General features: G+C 32.8%; 1 protein-coding gene across 1 annotated transcript in view; it reads left to right on the top strand.

Moving 5' to 3' along the window:
* Nucleotides 1-107: 107 nt before the first annotated feature.
* The window catches only part of LOC145273796 (focadhesin-like), a gene marked incomplete at its 3' end in the record, with an annotated part of 71694 nt that continues 54348 nt past the window's right edge, over nucleotides 108-17453 (top strand). Inside the window, exons 1-5 of the mRNA XM_080127131.1 lie at nucleotides 108-352; nucleotides 4099-4359; nucleotides 6249-6319; nucleotides 9116-9260; nucleotides 16326-16445. Coding sequence (XP_079983257.1) covers nucleotides 137-352; nucleotides 4099-4359; nucleotides 6249-6319; nucleotides 9116-9260; nucleotides 16326-16445 — 813 coding nt within the window. The remainder of the gene's footprint in view (nucleotides 353-4098; nucleotides 4360-6248; nucleotides 6320-9115; nucleotides 9261-16325; nucleotides 16446-17453) is intronic.

Consider the following 17453-nt stretch of genomic DNA (forward strand, 5'->3'; position numbering starts at 1 on the left):
CGGTTACATGATAGTTTGAGAGCAGCTAATAAAAATGCTTATAGAGATGAGAAAACATGTAATTCCATGTTTATTTTCCATTTTTTTAATTATTTATTTACTTTACTTTTTTTTTTTTGTTAGAGGCAATCCCACAATGCAAGCAAATTCAATGTTAGCACTCTCAGGACTGGTGTGTGCCGTGGCAAAATATCGTTCTGGAGAGGATATGACCAAGGTCTTGGAAAGTGAGGCGTATCCTGCCCACATGAAATACAAACAATGGGTTTCCTTAATAACAGACTCGATCTTATCAATATGGAATGTCAAATATAAACCGACTGGAAACGCTTTGCTTGGACTTTGCCAACAGGTCAGTATTTTCATTTTTATCCGCAAATTTGTTTATCAATCCTAAATCATCATCATCCGTTTAACATCCATTTTACATGCTGGCATGTGTTGGTCAGCTTTTATTGACTTCCGAACTAACTTATCTCTTGCTAGGTCTTTATTCGTCCCTCCTTCTCTAAAGTGGATCCCCAGAGAGGCAAATGAAGAACTTCAAACAACATCCAATTAGCTCACAAGCCAAAAGAGATAAACCACATCTCATTTCTGATTTTCTGTCTGATATCATAGCCTAACACATATTCTTAACTTCTAACAAAACTTCTAATAGAATTTTCCACTCTCTGTTTAATTCTAACCTTATGTGGAAATACCAATTTTAACATTATTTTCACATAAAGTGAAAATTTTGCTACATTTTTTTTTTGTAAAGGAATTTTTGAAAATTTTATTTTGAGTTTTTTTTTTGTTTTTTTTGCATAAATTAACAACTGCATTCTGATAATCAGAAGGGAATTATGTTTTGGCTCTTTCCATTTATTTTTCATTGCATTTATTTTTCAAAGTTTTTAAAATTCCTTCATTAGTTTTCAACCAATATGCATAAAGCTATAGAAGCTATATAAGAGCCAGATACATCCAAGGATTGAGTACTGTTGCTACATCTGGGCAGGAGCTGCTAGAAAGACCTTATCCTGCTTTGACAAAGTTCAAAATAGACTTCATAGCGTACTAGAGGATGCCCTTTTCTCTTCTTTGCAATCTCTTTCTCACAGAAGAGACATCGCAAGCCTGTCTCTGCTTTATCGTTATTTTCATGGCAAGTGCTTGTCTGAGCTCCAACCTATGGTCCCACCCTGCCAAACTTTCACGAGAAACACATGTCTAGCTGAAAACATTATCAATAATTTCCCCCACTCTTTATCTGTGCCTAAATCTAAACGTAGATTCCATGAACAAAGCTTCTTTCCTAGAACTGCGCACATGTGGAACTGTCTTCCGTTTGCCTGCTTTTCAGCTGACTACAATATGGTCGTCTTCAAGTCCAATGTAAACAAGTTTTGATGAGCTGTCCCCCTTAAGTAATCCAATTAACCAAATTTACACTTCTAACAATTACTATAATATTGTCCCATCAACTACTGTACACTCTTTAACCCTTATCCTCGAGTGGCCTCTGGGCCTTGATAAGTGGTGACTCCTATGTCAAAAAAAAAAAAAAAGCCACGAACACAGGAAACTGATTGAATACAATTTTGGAGAGCTTGGATTCAACTTTGTGTCTAGACTAGTAGAGAGACCCGACATTGGTAGGAATTGAATGAAGATCAACAAATGTTCCATACTTCTAATATTTTTATTGAAATCATCCATTTTTCAATCAAATTGATTGTTTGCCTGCTCTAGTTGGGAACTCATCATCGTGCACCAAAAAGAAGCTTCACATGCCTCGCCGCAGTGATTTAGTCCACAATAAATTGTAGTCTACATTGCACTGTTGAGATTATACTGTTCATTTTATAAAATTATTTTTATATAAACTGGCTTGATTTAAAATTCAAAAGTCAAGTATCATGGTCCAGGTGTGTTTTAAACAGAAACATTCATGTCGAACACGCCACTGTCTTATCAAAGAACTTATTGTTGATTTTTATATCCTTGGGCCCTTCTGATTATGCAGTGATAAAATTTCTCAAATGCACTTGTGACGTTAGACTGTATAAGGGTGTTAACTTTTGTAAAAAATAAGACTATTCCTCCTTTAATCTGATTTTTTGAATTATTGATTTTCAATATTTATCAGAGGTATTCTAATGCAAACCCTATCTAAGAACACTCCCAGAAACATAAAGTACAGTTGTGTGAAATTTTTTAAAAAATCTGTCCAGCTGTATTGGAGTTCATAGGAATAAACTCACAGACACACACACACACACACACACACAAAGTGCGTTTTATATATAAGTAAAGATAGAGATGTATAAGAGTTCAAATATATGACACTTTGTCTAAATATAAATCACTACAGATATAAAAACTTTTAGAGTATATTTTCATTAATTAGAAAATTTTTTTAAAAATACTAGACAGCTGATAAAAGTCGCTTTTTATTTATGTTGGAAAAACTCCAGGCAGCTTTACACCTTTAGTTAATGTTTTTTGGGGTTTTTTTTTTGGTTTTTTTTGTATTAATTAGAAGAGATCTCGGCTCTCGAATTAGTTAAAAAATATTTTAATATCATTTTGAATCTTGAGCCGATTATTGTATGCGAAATCTCACACAAATGGTGCTTACATGAAGTATGTAAATTTTTACTAAAATGACTGAATTCAATATTTAACAGGAGTTTTCAACTCCTTTCACATTTTATTTTATTTATATATATATATATATATATATACACACACACATGACATAATCATATTGACACACTGGTACATGTTAGATCACTGAAGTTAAACAATGTTGAGCCTGGTCAGTAATAGTTAAGTAGCCATTTGGGAATACCAGGTGCTGTATGTAGGAAGACACCAACACCAAGAACTGCAAGAACCTAAGATCATCATCTGACCAGGATATACATGCCACTGGGGACTGCTTGTAAATTTGATATTCCCTAGAAACTTCTTACTTCAGAGCAAGTTGGTTCAACCAACCTAGGGTGAATGCCGGTTGTTGTTATATAACATTGCATTATCCAGAAAACCAAAAATGAAGTAATAAAAACTAACATGTATTTTTGGTTCAGCAAAACAAAAACATTTTTCTGTCTGGCTTTGTGGCTGTCCAATTGTGACATTACTCAGATGTGATACGGCATAATCAGGGTATATCACTAAAGTTAAGCATCATTGAGCCTGGTCATTGCTAAAATGAGTGACCAATTGGAAATACCAAGTGCTCTATGTGCTCATCTCGGCATTGTTTCCTATCATTCTGGACGTCTTCGTGATACTAGATTCGGGCGATACCAACTCAGAAGACGTATTGTTAGGAGTTGCACAACTCTTGCTTCAAAATTCAGCACGTCCTCCATCATCCTTTCAGGATAATCAGATGGTTCTTGCCATTCTAATGGACGAACCTCCACTACTTGGTTATAACTTTATCTAGATATGAGGACTTTTACTGTACAATTTATTTGATTAATTAGAACTTTTAAAAGTTAAAATGAAATACGTATGTCATATGCTTATAAGTTAAAATACAATGCAAAGATTTTGTAAAATAAACAAAAATTGTTTTGTTTAAAATCAATATTTCGACATGATACGTCTTCTGAAAAATTTTTGTTTTTTCTTTTCCATGCTATGATGTGAACACGAAAAGAATTTGATAGTAAAAAATCTTTTCTAATGCAAATAAAAGCAAGTTTTGAGTGAGACACTTTTTTTCTTCTTTTTTTTTTTAAATTTCACACAAATGTATTTCATGTGTCTGGGAGTGTTCTTAGATAGGTTTTGCATTGGAATGCCTCTGATAAGTATGGAAAATCGATATTTTTTTTAATGTCCGGGAGAGAACGCGTGACATGAAATAGTTAAGGTTGTGCTCTCCCTCCGTGATATAAGCATTGTTTTAATTTAAAAATGAAATATGTATGCTATCTATAAGCCAAGTTACAATGCAAAAATCTTTTGTAAAATAATTTTTGTTTTAATTTCCATCTTTATTAAGAGATTTTTTTCTTTTGTTTTTATTTTCATCTTGAATTTACTTTTGTGATTAAAATTTTCTAAAAATCTTTTTTGTTTTTATTTTGGCAGAGATCTGTATCAGACCGAGCAGCGGCAAGCATGTTGTGCCAAGCCTCGGCCTGTTTGGCCATTCCGAGGATGATTAGTTGCCAACTAACGACAGACACTTCTTTCAAACTATTTGAGATTCTTACCATGATGACCAGTAGTCTGCCTGGCCAACCGAACCAACCAGAATCCCCGGTGCTTCTCTTTCATAATGGTCTCTCTCTGGGAATGTTGTTGGCGCGACTGTTTGAAGAACATTTTAGTGAAATTGGTGGATCTAAAGTAAGTCAGATCTTTTTCGACAGTTTTACATTTTGTGTATCGAGTCTTGTCTTTGGCTGCTGCTGATTTTTTCCAATCTGTGCATATCATCATCATTATTATTGCCAAACCTGGTCGCAATTGATTGCTATAAGCTCAATCATAAATGATTGCTATAAGCTCAATCACAAACGATTGCTATAAGCTCAATCATAAACGATTGCTATAAGCTCAATCATAAACGATTGCTATAAGCTCAATCACAAACGATTGCTATAAGCTCAGTCACAAACGATTGCTATAAGCCCAGTCACAAACGATTGCTATAAGCCCAGTCGCAAACGATTGCTATAAGCCCAGTCACAAACGATTGCTATAAGCCCAGTCGCAAACGATTGCTATAAGCCCAGTCGCAAACGATTGCTATAAGCCCAGTCGCAAACGATTGCTATAAGCCCAGTCGTAAACGATTGCTATAAACCCAGTTATAACTGATTACTATAAATAGCTTACTTTGACAATTGTACAACATTATTTTATTAGTATTTCACTGGCACTAATTAAATATGTTCTGGTCTTAACTTTTTTGGTGCAAATCCAGAATTCAACCTAATTATAAAAAAAAGTACAGAAAAATATTTGCGATGTACATAATTGTCATGGAACAGAAATGTCATATTTCAAAAATCGTGTAAATTGATCAAGTTATTTTTTTTTTTTATCTATGACCTAAAATGCACTAAACATTGATGTTATTGTTTTTTCCTTTCCCTTTGCAAAACTTCAACATGCTTTGCAAAGTCAAAAAAAAAAACATTTTTCTGCAAAACAAACCAAACTCCATGAATAAATGTTTGAAGATATAAAATCTTTTCCAATTGTTTTATTTTTTGTTACAAGCTATATAATATTGATATAAGGAAAGATTTTTGTGGAATTGTTTGCCCTTCGGGGCCCATGGCACAATGGATAGAAGCATTGAGTCTCTACGGATTCAGGTGATCATTGTCTGAAGATAGCGGTTTCAATCCACCTAAGCAGGCCAGGGAATTAGTTGGCTAAAACGAGGTGAGACGACAACTATGGAAGGCAGTAATTGCTGGGGGTAAATTACAAGAATCAGCATTCCTATCCCATCGCGGTTAATCATCTGAAGATGGCTAGAGGATAAACATGGTGAAATACAGCAACTATGAGGATGAGGATAACAGTCCGCAAAAAAAATCATTACGCAAGGAAAGATTATTTTGAGAAAAAAAGAGAAGGATACTAAGTATTCATTTAATTTATTTTTACAAAATGTTTTTAATAAACAAATAAATCGTCCGTATTTGTAAAAATCAAAGATTTTATTTTTCTGATTGTACCACAACCAACATAAATTTACGTTGGTTGTGATTTTGTATGATTTAAGCATTATCTCATTTTCTCATTTCCTCATTATTCAATTTATATTTAAATTGTCATTTGAATAAATGATTTTTCTTGTAAATTATTGAACATTTTAATACTTATATTATTTTTGTAGCATTTTTAACTTTTTGTGTCTTAAATTCGCTTTTCATTATTCGATTTATAGTCAAGATTTTTAAAAACGTATCTTTTTTGCAAAGTAAATGTTTCTGTGTGTTAAAAATTGAGCTTTTGACAAAAAAATAAAACAACTGAGATTTATTATTGGTTTGTTATAATGTACGCAGGGTAACTGGAAGAAATTGGTGTACACTGTCTCTTTCATTTAACTGATTTTTTTTTAAACTTAATTGATCTGAAAAAGAATAAGGGTTGAAGCCAAAGACAAGTGAAATAGTGCCAGACAACATTGGATGAGTCCATCTGAATAATTTTTAATCAAACATCTTGATTGTAATATCGACCTTATTAATTATATCTTTATTTCTTATCTCTAGGGAATGCAGCAGGTGTGGGAGTCACTGGATGCCCTCGAAAACTGTTGTTTGGATGAAGATTTACCCAACAGGTATGTGAAGCTCTATTTTTATTGGTTAATAGAAAACTATACAAAATCCTTACATTACATCAATCATGGACAACATACTTGTTTTTGTTGCATTCAATTTACAAGGCTACACAGCATATATTTCGTATGAAAACGTTTCTAAGTCACTCTTTGCCTATTTATGTAATATTCTTGTCGTCTGGGCTGGTACATTTATCACTTGTCTCTCACTCTTAGACAGCGTCCAAAAAAGTGTCACACTATCAACCAAGCTCCAACCTCTGTTCTATTGACGCAATGTTGCATCCTTGTGCCTGTTTTACAAGTACTTTAATAGAATGTGCTCTGACGACCTCGTAGCACTTATGTCCGTTTGACATACTTCCGACTAACCTAACTAGTAGCAAAATTTCATCCTTTCACTGTATAGGTCCATGGATGCCAGAAAGCCTTCTACTCGAATAATTTTTTCCCTCAAACTGCTAGACTTTGAAGTTCCCTACTTGTTTCTTGTTTTACTGACTGTACTAACAAGCAGAAATTTAAATGTCATGCAAACTGATATCTTACTGCTCACCGCCTTATATAGTGCCTCTGTAGACATAAAATAATAGCCTCTTATGTCAAAATGGATAAAATCCACCTGGAAATGTTCAGCCTTTTTTTTTTTTTTTTTTTTTTACAGGGGGTCACCACTTATCAAGGCCCGAAGGCCACTCAGGGATAAGGATTATTGCGTGTACAGTAATCAATGAGATAGTATTGTAGTAATCGTTAGTATTGGGGGTTTTGATAGAGTGTCTTACTTAAGGGGGTGGTTTGTCAGGAGTTTGTTTATGTTGGACTTGAAGACGTCCAAGTTGTAGTCAGGTGGGAAACAGGCAAGCGCCAGAGAGTTCCACTGGCGTGCAGTTCTAAGCTCAATCTGATTTTGACAATGTTGCTCTACGCAGAGAAATGTCATCTCTTCCAGGGTGGGGCTATTATTACCTCTCTTTCTATTCTCTTGGGATCTCTTTACTTGAATGATCCTGGCTCTTTGTTAGTGGTCATTGTTCAGTCACCCAGAGGAGACATTCACTTCACTGAAGATCCAGCTGATCTCCAGACATTATTTCTCTCACAAATCTGATTGCATCAGGACTCTTCCTCCCCCCCATCCCCACCCCGTTTAACGAAGTACTTCTTTTCCAAACAAAGGGGTTACCTTTTTTGGGTGATCTGACTGGTCAGAGATACCTTCAGTCCTCTTTGAACCCCTCTTCCTCATCTATTCAGGCATCTGATAACCATCCTTGTGTTTTCTAAGCAGTTCACTTTGTTTTATTTATTTGCGGATTGTCATCCCCATCTTCATCGTTGTTGTTGTTTCACCACATTTCGGCCAACTCATCCTCTGGCCTTCTTCAGGTGGTTAACCACGACAGGATAGGAATGCTAAATCACATAACTGTATTCCTAATAATTACTAACAGAATAACAGTCCGCAAATAAATATACAAATTATTCATCTGAAAGGATTCCAATAAAAAAAAAAATGTAAAGTTCACTTCTTGTAAGTGAAAAAAAAGTATGATAACCATTAGGCCGGCTTGACACAATCCTTAAAAACTGTTGTTTTGAAACTACTTATTTTCAACGTAATGAACCTGTCATGAGAACTATTCACACATGCATGGAGTAATTAGCAAATAAATAAAACTCTGACGACTCTTACATACCAATTTTTCAATTTTGAACCCTTGGCAGCCTGTTTTTTCTGGATGAAAACTGATAAAAAAGTTTCCACATGTCTGAATATCCTATACACCAAATTTCAAGTATGTAGATCAAAAATTCATGGAGTATATAGGTTGAGAAGTGTCCTCATACACACACACACATTCTCACTTATATCTATATATCTATAAAAATGAAAATGTCTCTGTGTGTGTACATTTACCTACCAAATAACGTCAATTTTCCGTCTAGAGACTCGAGATTTGACATAAGGAGTATTAAGATTTGGGAAAATCTTTTTAATCGGTTTTCGGCCAGAAATTTGGTTGTCAAGGGGTCAAAGTTCAACGATTTAATTTGATTTGAGCCCAAAAAAATAAATGTTAAGGGGTCAAAATTGAGGTAAAAGTTAATAAAAATTTGACCTCTGCAGTCTCTACCAAATTACTCAGCCAATTTCTGGTCTAAACATTTGAAATTTTACATAAAGGGTATTCAGATATAGGGCAAGCTTTTTAATCAGTTAGGGTTGAAAGTTTGAGCTGTCAAGGGGTCAAAATTCAAAAGATTTGACCTTTGCAGTGTCTAGCAAACTACTCAGCCAATTTTGAAATTTATACATAACGAGTATTTAGACATGCAGCAAAACATTTGAAATTTATACATAACGGGTATTCAGTTTTGAGGCGAAAATTTGGCTGCCAAAAGGTCAAAGTTAAAAGAGTTGACCTTTGCAGATTCTACCAAATTCCTCCGCCAATTTTGGTTCTAAAGACTTGAAATTTTAGATGCATGTAACTTGGACATTGAAAATTACTTGGATTTGGAAATTACTCAGACAAATTTTGGTCTAAACATTTGAAATGTTACATAAAGTGTATTCACACATAAGGCAAGTTATGAACATAGGTCCCGATCAAAGCCGGGCTGAACTGCTAGTAGAGTAATAATAGCGATGTATGACTCATCAGCATCAAAGGGAAGTAACTGTTTCATAAACACATGCAGGTTTTATGAATTAACTCTAAATTGATTTGTAATGTACAAATATATGTTCACTATAATAATAATCTAACAATTGTCCGTTTTTTACATCAGATCTGGCTCTGTGCTTGGTTTGGGTCTTGCCCTTAGTGCCTTTTGTGAAGATGGAAAACCTGAGTCTCGAGAACGTGTGGCAACAAGTCTTAACAAATTGTTTTCCCATCTGAAAGACTTGGACACAAGTTCTAACATCTTCCAGGTAAAATCTCATTTTACTTGTTCATCCGTGGAGTTTTAGAATTTTTATTTGTTAAAATAATTTTTTTTGTTTAAACAATTTTTTTGTTTGCAGAATTGTTTGTCCAGTTATTCTTCCTCTTTTAGAGACAATGAATAGCGCTATTAATTGGTTATTTTTATTAAAACAGTTTCTTTTCACCTTCCGTTTACTATTTAGTGGAAGTCTTGTCGGTATATATATTGTTTTTAGTCTTTGAATTTTTTAAAAATGGTTTTAAAAGATATATATTTTAAAAGTTTACATAAAAAATAGTCTTTACTTCAAAATTTAAAATAAAAAAGGAATTTCTAGTAAAAACTAAAAAAACATATTCTGAGTATAACATCTTTTATTAAAAATAAAACTATTTCAAAGTAAAGACTAGTTTATTTTATGTAGAGTTTTAAAATTAAAATGGAATTTACCTAAGTATTAATCAGAATAAATCCTTGGCATAACACTGCCAAGACTTTCACTGAATAGAAAGCAGAAGTCAAAAAGAAACTTTTAGTAGAAATAATAGATTAATTGGTTAATATTAACTTGAGAAGAATCCTAAAAATTTCACTTGGCATTATTTAGAAACAACATATTTTATCAAACCATTATATTTAATGTTTGGAGATAAAAAAATATAACTTAATAAACAAAATAATTGTGATTCATTGTTTGTCATGCAAATGGAGACCATTTTCAAAATGACACCGTCTTGTTTATCTTCTGACTAATGCATCGTGGGATGTTTTTTATTTTGAGGAACAAAACAGATATGCTACTTTCATGCTAGTAAAGAGTTGTTTTTGTGTGTAAAAGGAATTTTAAACCATTTTTCTGTAAAATATTTTTGTGTGCATTGAGAACTTTGATGAAGAACATACATTTCTATTCATGTATAATTTTGACAATACAAACAGTAAAAATCTCCTTGTAGACTGTGGTGCTACCGCACACATTATCACCAAGGAATCTGATTATTAAGTTTGATTCAAACTTTAATCCACAAAGTCATTTTGTCGAACTTGCCGACAGTAGTCAAATAAATGATATAATCTTCAAAAGGCGATGCTAAAATATCACTAAAAAATAATAATGGTGAAATTTGTAACTGTATTCTAAAAAATGCTCTTTTCATACCTACATTTAAGCAAGACATTTTCTGTGTAGGCTGCCATTAAACAGGGCACGAATATAAAGTTTGGCCAAAACAAGTCAAAATTGATATACCCTAATGGAACTGTACTTGACATTAAAGAAAATGGCCGACTATATCATTTTAAAAGTATGGTTCCCTCAAAAACTGCCTGTCACGACTTGGAAACCTGGCATAAAATTCTAGGACACTGCAATACAGTTGATATTAAAAAATTACCAAATACTTGCGAAGGCATGAAAATAATACCTTCAGACGATCTGCCAAATTGTGATGTTTGTGCACAGGGGAAAATGTCAAAGTATATAAGCAAAACACCAGACAAAAAAAAAACACAAAAATTCTCTCACTTGTGCACTGTGACTTGGCAAGTCCGATCAGCCCGATGCGAGAAATAATCTAAGGTACGTTTTGAACTTTGTTGATGATTTTTCCAGTTTAATGATAGTTTATTTTCTAAAAAACAAATCCGACACTATCCTTGCCACTAAGAAATATTTAGCTGATATTGTTGCGTATGGTTTGGTAAAATGTATTCGCTCAGACAATGGGACTGAATTTATTAGTAAAGACTTTGAACTTCTATTAATTAACCATCGTATTAAACACTAGAAATCTGTGTCATATTCCTCATTTCAAAATCGCACCGCTGAAAAAGCATGGCGGACCTTTTTTGAGATGGCAAGATGCCTACTTATCGAATTATAGTTTATGGACGTACGCTTTAATGGCAGCAGCATATATCAGAAATAGATCGTTCAATAGAAGATTAGGCAAAACACTGTATGAAGCGTTTTGCAGTATAAAATCAAAAATGAACCAAATGCATATATTTGGTTCAGATTGTTTTGCATTTATAGAAAATACCAGTAAACTAAATATTAAAAGCAAAAAAGGTATTTTCGTAGGTTATGATAAAAACAGTCGAGCATATTTAATCTACTTTCCAGACCAAAATGCCATAAAAAGAGTTAGATGTGTAAAATTCAATGATATATTAAATTTTAAAAAATGGTGATCCAGTGGATGAAAAACCTGAGGAAATATTACCTAGTATCTTACTCGATCATAATGAAAATATTAATAACGACGACAATTACAGTAGAACTACTGACGAAAATATTTACCAGACACGTCGATACCTGATAAGGGAGCAAAAAAGGTCAGATCTTAAAAATTGAAAAGATACAAGACTACGCAGTGGATTACTGTTACTCATTGAAAAGTGCACCGGAAAGTTATAATGAGGCGATTAATTTAGAAAATCACCAAGAATGGAAAAAAGCTATGGAACTGAATTGAATGCTTTATCTGAAAATAACATATATGAAATAGTGGCAAAACCAAAAGATAAGAATATAATTTCTTCATGCTGTTTTTTTTCCAAAAAAATCACAGCTTCTGGCAGTGAAACTTTTAAAGCAAGATTAGTTGCAAAAGGTTTTTCGCAAATTTCTGGAGTGGAATATTTTGCAACATTTTCACCAATGACAAATTTAACAACAATTAGAATTTTATTACAATTTGTCGCTCAATACAATTTAAAAATACATCAAAAGGATGTAAAAATGCTTATTTAAATGCTCTGATTGACTGTGAAATCTATATTTACCCTCCAGAGGGATTTAAAATGAAAAATAAAAATTACGTGTGTAAACTGAATAAATCATTATATGGCCTAAGACAAAGTGCACACTATTGGTTTTTAACACTCCATAATTATTTAATAGAACAAGAATTCAAGCAATGTCCCATCGATGTGTGCATGTATACCAAAAATATAGGTAATAAATTGTTGATTTTGATTTTCTGGGTTGACGATATATTACGCCTCAAACTTTAAAAGATATTAAAAATAGATTAAATAAAAAATTTAAAATGGCCGATCTTGGACAATTGTCATGGTTCCTCAGTATAAAATTTACCTGTGAAAATGAAACTATAACAATGAAGCAATCACGGTACATTGAAAAAATTCTGCTGAAGTTCGGAATGCAAGGCTGCAAACCACATACAACTCCCGTTGAGATGGATATAGATATAAATATAGAGACCGAAACAAAATTAATAGACGATCGATTATACAGAGAAATAATTGGAAGTTTCATTTATTTGATGACCATCTTTTACTAGGAATTACTTAATCGATCGAAACTGCACTGATTCTTCACCGCTATATTTTTTCAACATAATATCTCAACACTTAACAGGTTATGCACCAACCATCGTCTTTTCTCTGATGGTTCGAATTGTAACAGGTAAAATTTCTGGGGTATCTAAGGATTCGGAAACTACACAAAATGATACAATCTCAACAACACAATTATTTTGTTTATTAAGTTATATTTTTTTATCTCCAAACATTAAATATAATGGTTTGATAAAATATGTTGTTTCTAAATAATGCCAAGTGAAATTTTTAGGATTCTTCTCAAGTTAATATTAACCAATTAATCTATTATTTCTACTAAAAGTTTCTTTTTGACTTCTGCTTTCTATTCAGTGAAAGTCTTGGCAGTGTTATGCCAAGGATTTATTCTGATTAATACTTAGGTAAACAATACAACAGAGAATCCTAATGATTATTTTGTTTATTAAGTTATATTTTTTTATCTCCAAACATTAAATATAATGGTTTGATAAAATATGTTGTTTCTAAATAATGCCAAGTGAAATTTTTAGGATTCTTCTCAAGTTAATATTAACCAATTAATCTATTATTTCTACTAAAAGTTTCTTTTTGACTTCTGCTTTCTATTCAGTGAAAGTCTTGGCAGTGTTATGCCAAGGATTTATTCTGATTAATACTTAGGTAAACAATACAACAGAGAATCCTAATGACCCCGAATTTCTCTAAAAGAATGCGACTGTTTTTGCAGAACTGATTTAATGCTTAGACGATAGAAGTCTGTCTCTGATTATAAGAGATGCCTTGGATGATGGACGGAAAACATTGAACATATTAAGAGAACATTATTTATCAAAAGGGAAACCGAAAATTATATCACTGTATACAGAATTAACGTCTCTAAAATGTAACAAGGATGAAACTATTACTGACTACGTTATAAGGGCAGAAACAACTGCCAATGCCTTAAAACTCTCAGGTGAAATAATAAGTGATAGCTTGCTGATATCAATGACCCTCAAGGGACTTCCAACCAATTTTAAACCATTTACAACTGTTATAACACAAAAAGATAAACCCATAAATTTTAGTGAATTTAAAGTGGCATTGTGCAGTTACAAAGAGACAAATCGGATGATGGTGGACAATAATAACTCCAGCAATGTCATTGTTATATCGTAGATTATATGAATAACAAGTCATTACTGGGGTTGTACAGAAAGGGTTTATTTAGGTAAAAAGGTACACACATTTCTAAGCGTCCATTGACAGCTTAGTACTAAATTCTGTCTCCCACGTGAGGAGAGTTTGCTTGTCTTTTTATAGACGTAACAGTCCATTCACTTGAGGGGTGTTGGATCAGTCCATTATACACCTTCCTCCCAAGCTAAATTCTTCCCTAGAATTTCGCTTCACCATTTTTTTCTTTTTTGACTTTGTCCAGAAAATTCAGTTCTTTTTCTTTTTCTTTCACTTCTCCTTAAAATTTGCGTTTGCGAATTTTTGGATTTTGGTGAGTGACTTGTATTTTCAGTTACTGGTGCTTCCTTTTTTGGAGGCTCTATGTGAAAAATGTCATACAGTACTTCCATCGGTACTTCATTGTTTTTAACTATTTCAATATATCGAGGTCTGAGTTGGTTTATATGTTTTTTGTGGGAAAATGTCTGACCTTTTATAATGTAGACCATTCTTCCAATTCTTTTTGAGATTATGCCTTCTTCCCAAAAACTCTTCCCTGCCCGATAATTGTTGAAAAAAACTTTATCCCCGTCCTTGTATATCTTATATCGTCCTGCTTTAAATTTAACAGTTTCTGACACTTTTCCGTAACTTTTTGTAACGTTATTTCTGTGTCTTGGTTCATAATGGATAATATCCTTGAACGAATATCCTTATCTTTAGAGGCTGTTAAACCTTGCACAAAGATTAGACTTTTAAACATATCCTCTTTGAGGTCTTTTAATTTAAAGGATTCACAATGAGCATTCACTTTCCCTGCATAAGTAATAAAATCTTCGTCCTCCTGCTTCGTGATATTTAAACATTTATAACGTGTATAGAATAGACTATCTCGTTCACTGAAAATGTTTGACAATATTTTTATTGTTTCACTAAAAGAGATCTCTTCAGGTTTCTTTGGCAGGATAAAATTCGTATACTTTGTATTTTCCTGAGATCCAAGTTTTTGAAGAAGAAGGATAATCTTCTCTTCGTCTGTCCAAGACTGACATCTCTTAGCAAAAATATTTTTGTATCTCCGAAAATATGCCGGAAAAGTTAACCCATTTGTCGGCTCGTATACAAATTCGGATAAAGAATTTGCTATTCCTTCAGGAGTGAAACAACAGTCTTTCTGCTGCGTTAAAATACTCTGTAGTATTTCGCTTTGCTTCAATTGATGTTGCTGAAGTAATTCCATTTGTTTTTGTTGTGCAAACAATGCCGATTGCATAGTTCTAGTGAATTCCACTAATTGCTCCATGTTAATAAAAAAATTTTTTTTTTTTACAAAACCACACAATTAAACAAAAGATTAACTCATATGTCCTATAAATTCAATGAATTAAAAGCACAATGTCCTTCCGAAGAGAAGAAAAAAAAAAATACTTCCAGCCGAATAAAACTTGAAATGGACACTTTTTTTTTTTTAAATATTCTTTTCAAAAAAATGTTCGCTTCAAAATGTTAATTTCTTTTTTTTTTTTTAGTACTGTAACCGACTGAAACACTTACTTTTTAAATGTTGGCTCTGTCAAAGTTTTCTTTTTTTCTTCTTCCTTCTTTGGATTTCTTTTGTTTTTTGCTCGTTAATCTTCTTGTGTGCTTATTCCTTCGCTTTGTTTTTTAGTGAGTTTCATTCGAATTCTTCGTCGCCAGTTGTTATATCGTAGATTATATGAATAACAAGTCATTACTGGGGTTGTACAGAAAGCTAAATTCTCTGTTATATCGTAGATTATTATGAATAACAAGTTATTACTGGGGTTGTACAGAAAGGGTTTATTTAGGTAAAAAGGTACACACATTTCTAAGCGTCCATTGACAGCTTAGTACTAAATTCTGTCTCCCACGTGAGGAGAGTTTGCTTGTCTTTTTATAGACGTAACAGTCCATTCATTTGAGGGGTGTTGGATCAGTCCATTATATCAGTCATGAAGTTTAAAAATGCTTCTCGAAAACAGACACCACCAAATTACACATCTCACTGCAATGTTTTCCCCAAAAGTAATTTTCCCAAGAAAAAGAATAAAATTATCTGCTATAATTGTGGACGACCCAATCACAAAAGTTTCCAATGTCGATATAAAAGCTAAAAAGTGGACTCCATAAAAAACGATCATCGAAATCATTGGTGTCATACCCCCCCCATTACGAATCGAAAACATTTAACACTAATGCATTGTGGGATTTTTTTATTTTGAGAAACAAAACAGATGCTAGTAAAGAGTTGTTTTTGTCTGTAAAAGGAATTTTAAACCATTTTTCTGTAAAATATTTTTTGCGTTTTTTATGTAAAATATTTTTTGGATTTTTTTCTGTAAAATATTTTTTGCATTTTTTCTGTAAAATATTTTTTGCATATTTTATGTAAAAAATCTTTTAAGAAAAATAAAAATATTAACCTTGCTCATAAACTAGAGGAGATATGAGATATGTTTTACTTAATTTCTGTTTACTAACCAGACATGTTTCTTTGATACCATCAAACATATTAAAGCAAAATCTTATTAAATATTGATTTTTCTGTTTTTCTTTTTGGTAGGTGCTCTGTTTTTCTGTGGCTTGTATAAGCGGCTCCACTTTTGCAGGAAACATCATCAAAGTTGAAACAGTCGACAATATTATGGCGCATCTAAAAGAACTCAGCTATATGAACCCTCAGGTAAGCACTACAAAGAAATCAACATCAACAGGGAGATGACGGTGGCTAAGTGGTTAATGACATGAACTGACAACCTGGGTATGTCAAGTTCAAATCCAATTCGTTGTACAGAAAAGTTTTCACTTAATGATGTTGGCAGCCTTTACTTGGTCCCTCCCGTAAGTACCTGATGTATTTCTAGAAAAGAATTCCAACTAGAAAGATGTCCAGGAAACAAATGCCAACAATAATCATCTGATTCGTTTCTAAATGAATGAACAGTGCTCAACAAAAACTAACATCACAATAATCATTTTATTAAGTTCTGTCTTTCCAGAGAATGCACTTAGTTATAAAAGCTGTCTGTGCTGAAACTTCTAGAGTTTTGATATAATATTCACTTTACCATTTTACATGCTATTTAATGTCTGCTTTTAGAAATTGATTTCCAAACTAACATCTCTGACCAGGTCTTTATTTGTCCCTCTTTCTCTCAAATTCATCCTTATTACTTCTTTCAATGTTTTCTTAGCCTTCCAACTGTTCTACATCTAACTTATCTATTTTTCCAATGTGGCAAAACCAACACAGTCTCCTTCAAGAAAAAACATGCGAGGAAATTATATGCATGGGCTTGAAAGGGGGATAAATAAAGACCTGACCAGAGATAGGTTAGTTTGAAGATCAATTTCTAATAGCTATCTAACATAAAATAGCATTCGTATCACTTCCATTTTTCAGACTTTCGTTCTCATCTTGAATGTTATTCGCACAACAATTCGATTGATGTAATCTTCAATCCCTGCCATCAAATCCCTTGACTTTGAATATCGAAAAACCAGATGAATAGCCTTTTTGTTGTTTGTTTTTTTTCTAATTAATAACATTTTTGTAAATTTCCTCAACATAATAAATAACACCATGCCAATCATTTTTTGTTTTTCACAAATTATCAAAATGGAAAATGAAAATTGTTTTTCCATAAAGAAGGATATAGCTCAATTAATTACTTCCTGGAAGGCAGGCAGT

Source organism: Euprymna scolopes, unplaced genomic scaffold (genome assembly GCF_053919585.1).
Source record: "Euprymna scolopes isolate OS-2025 unplaced genomic scaffold, ASM5391958v1 sca177, whole genome shotgun sequence".
In the NCBI taxonomy this organism is placed as follows: Eukaryota; Metazoa; Mollusca; class Cephalopoda; order Sepiida; family Sepiolidae; genus Euprymna; species Euprymna scolopes.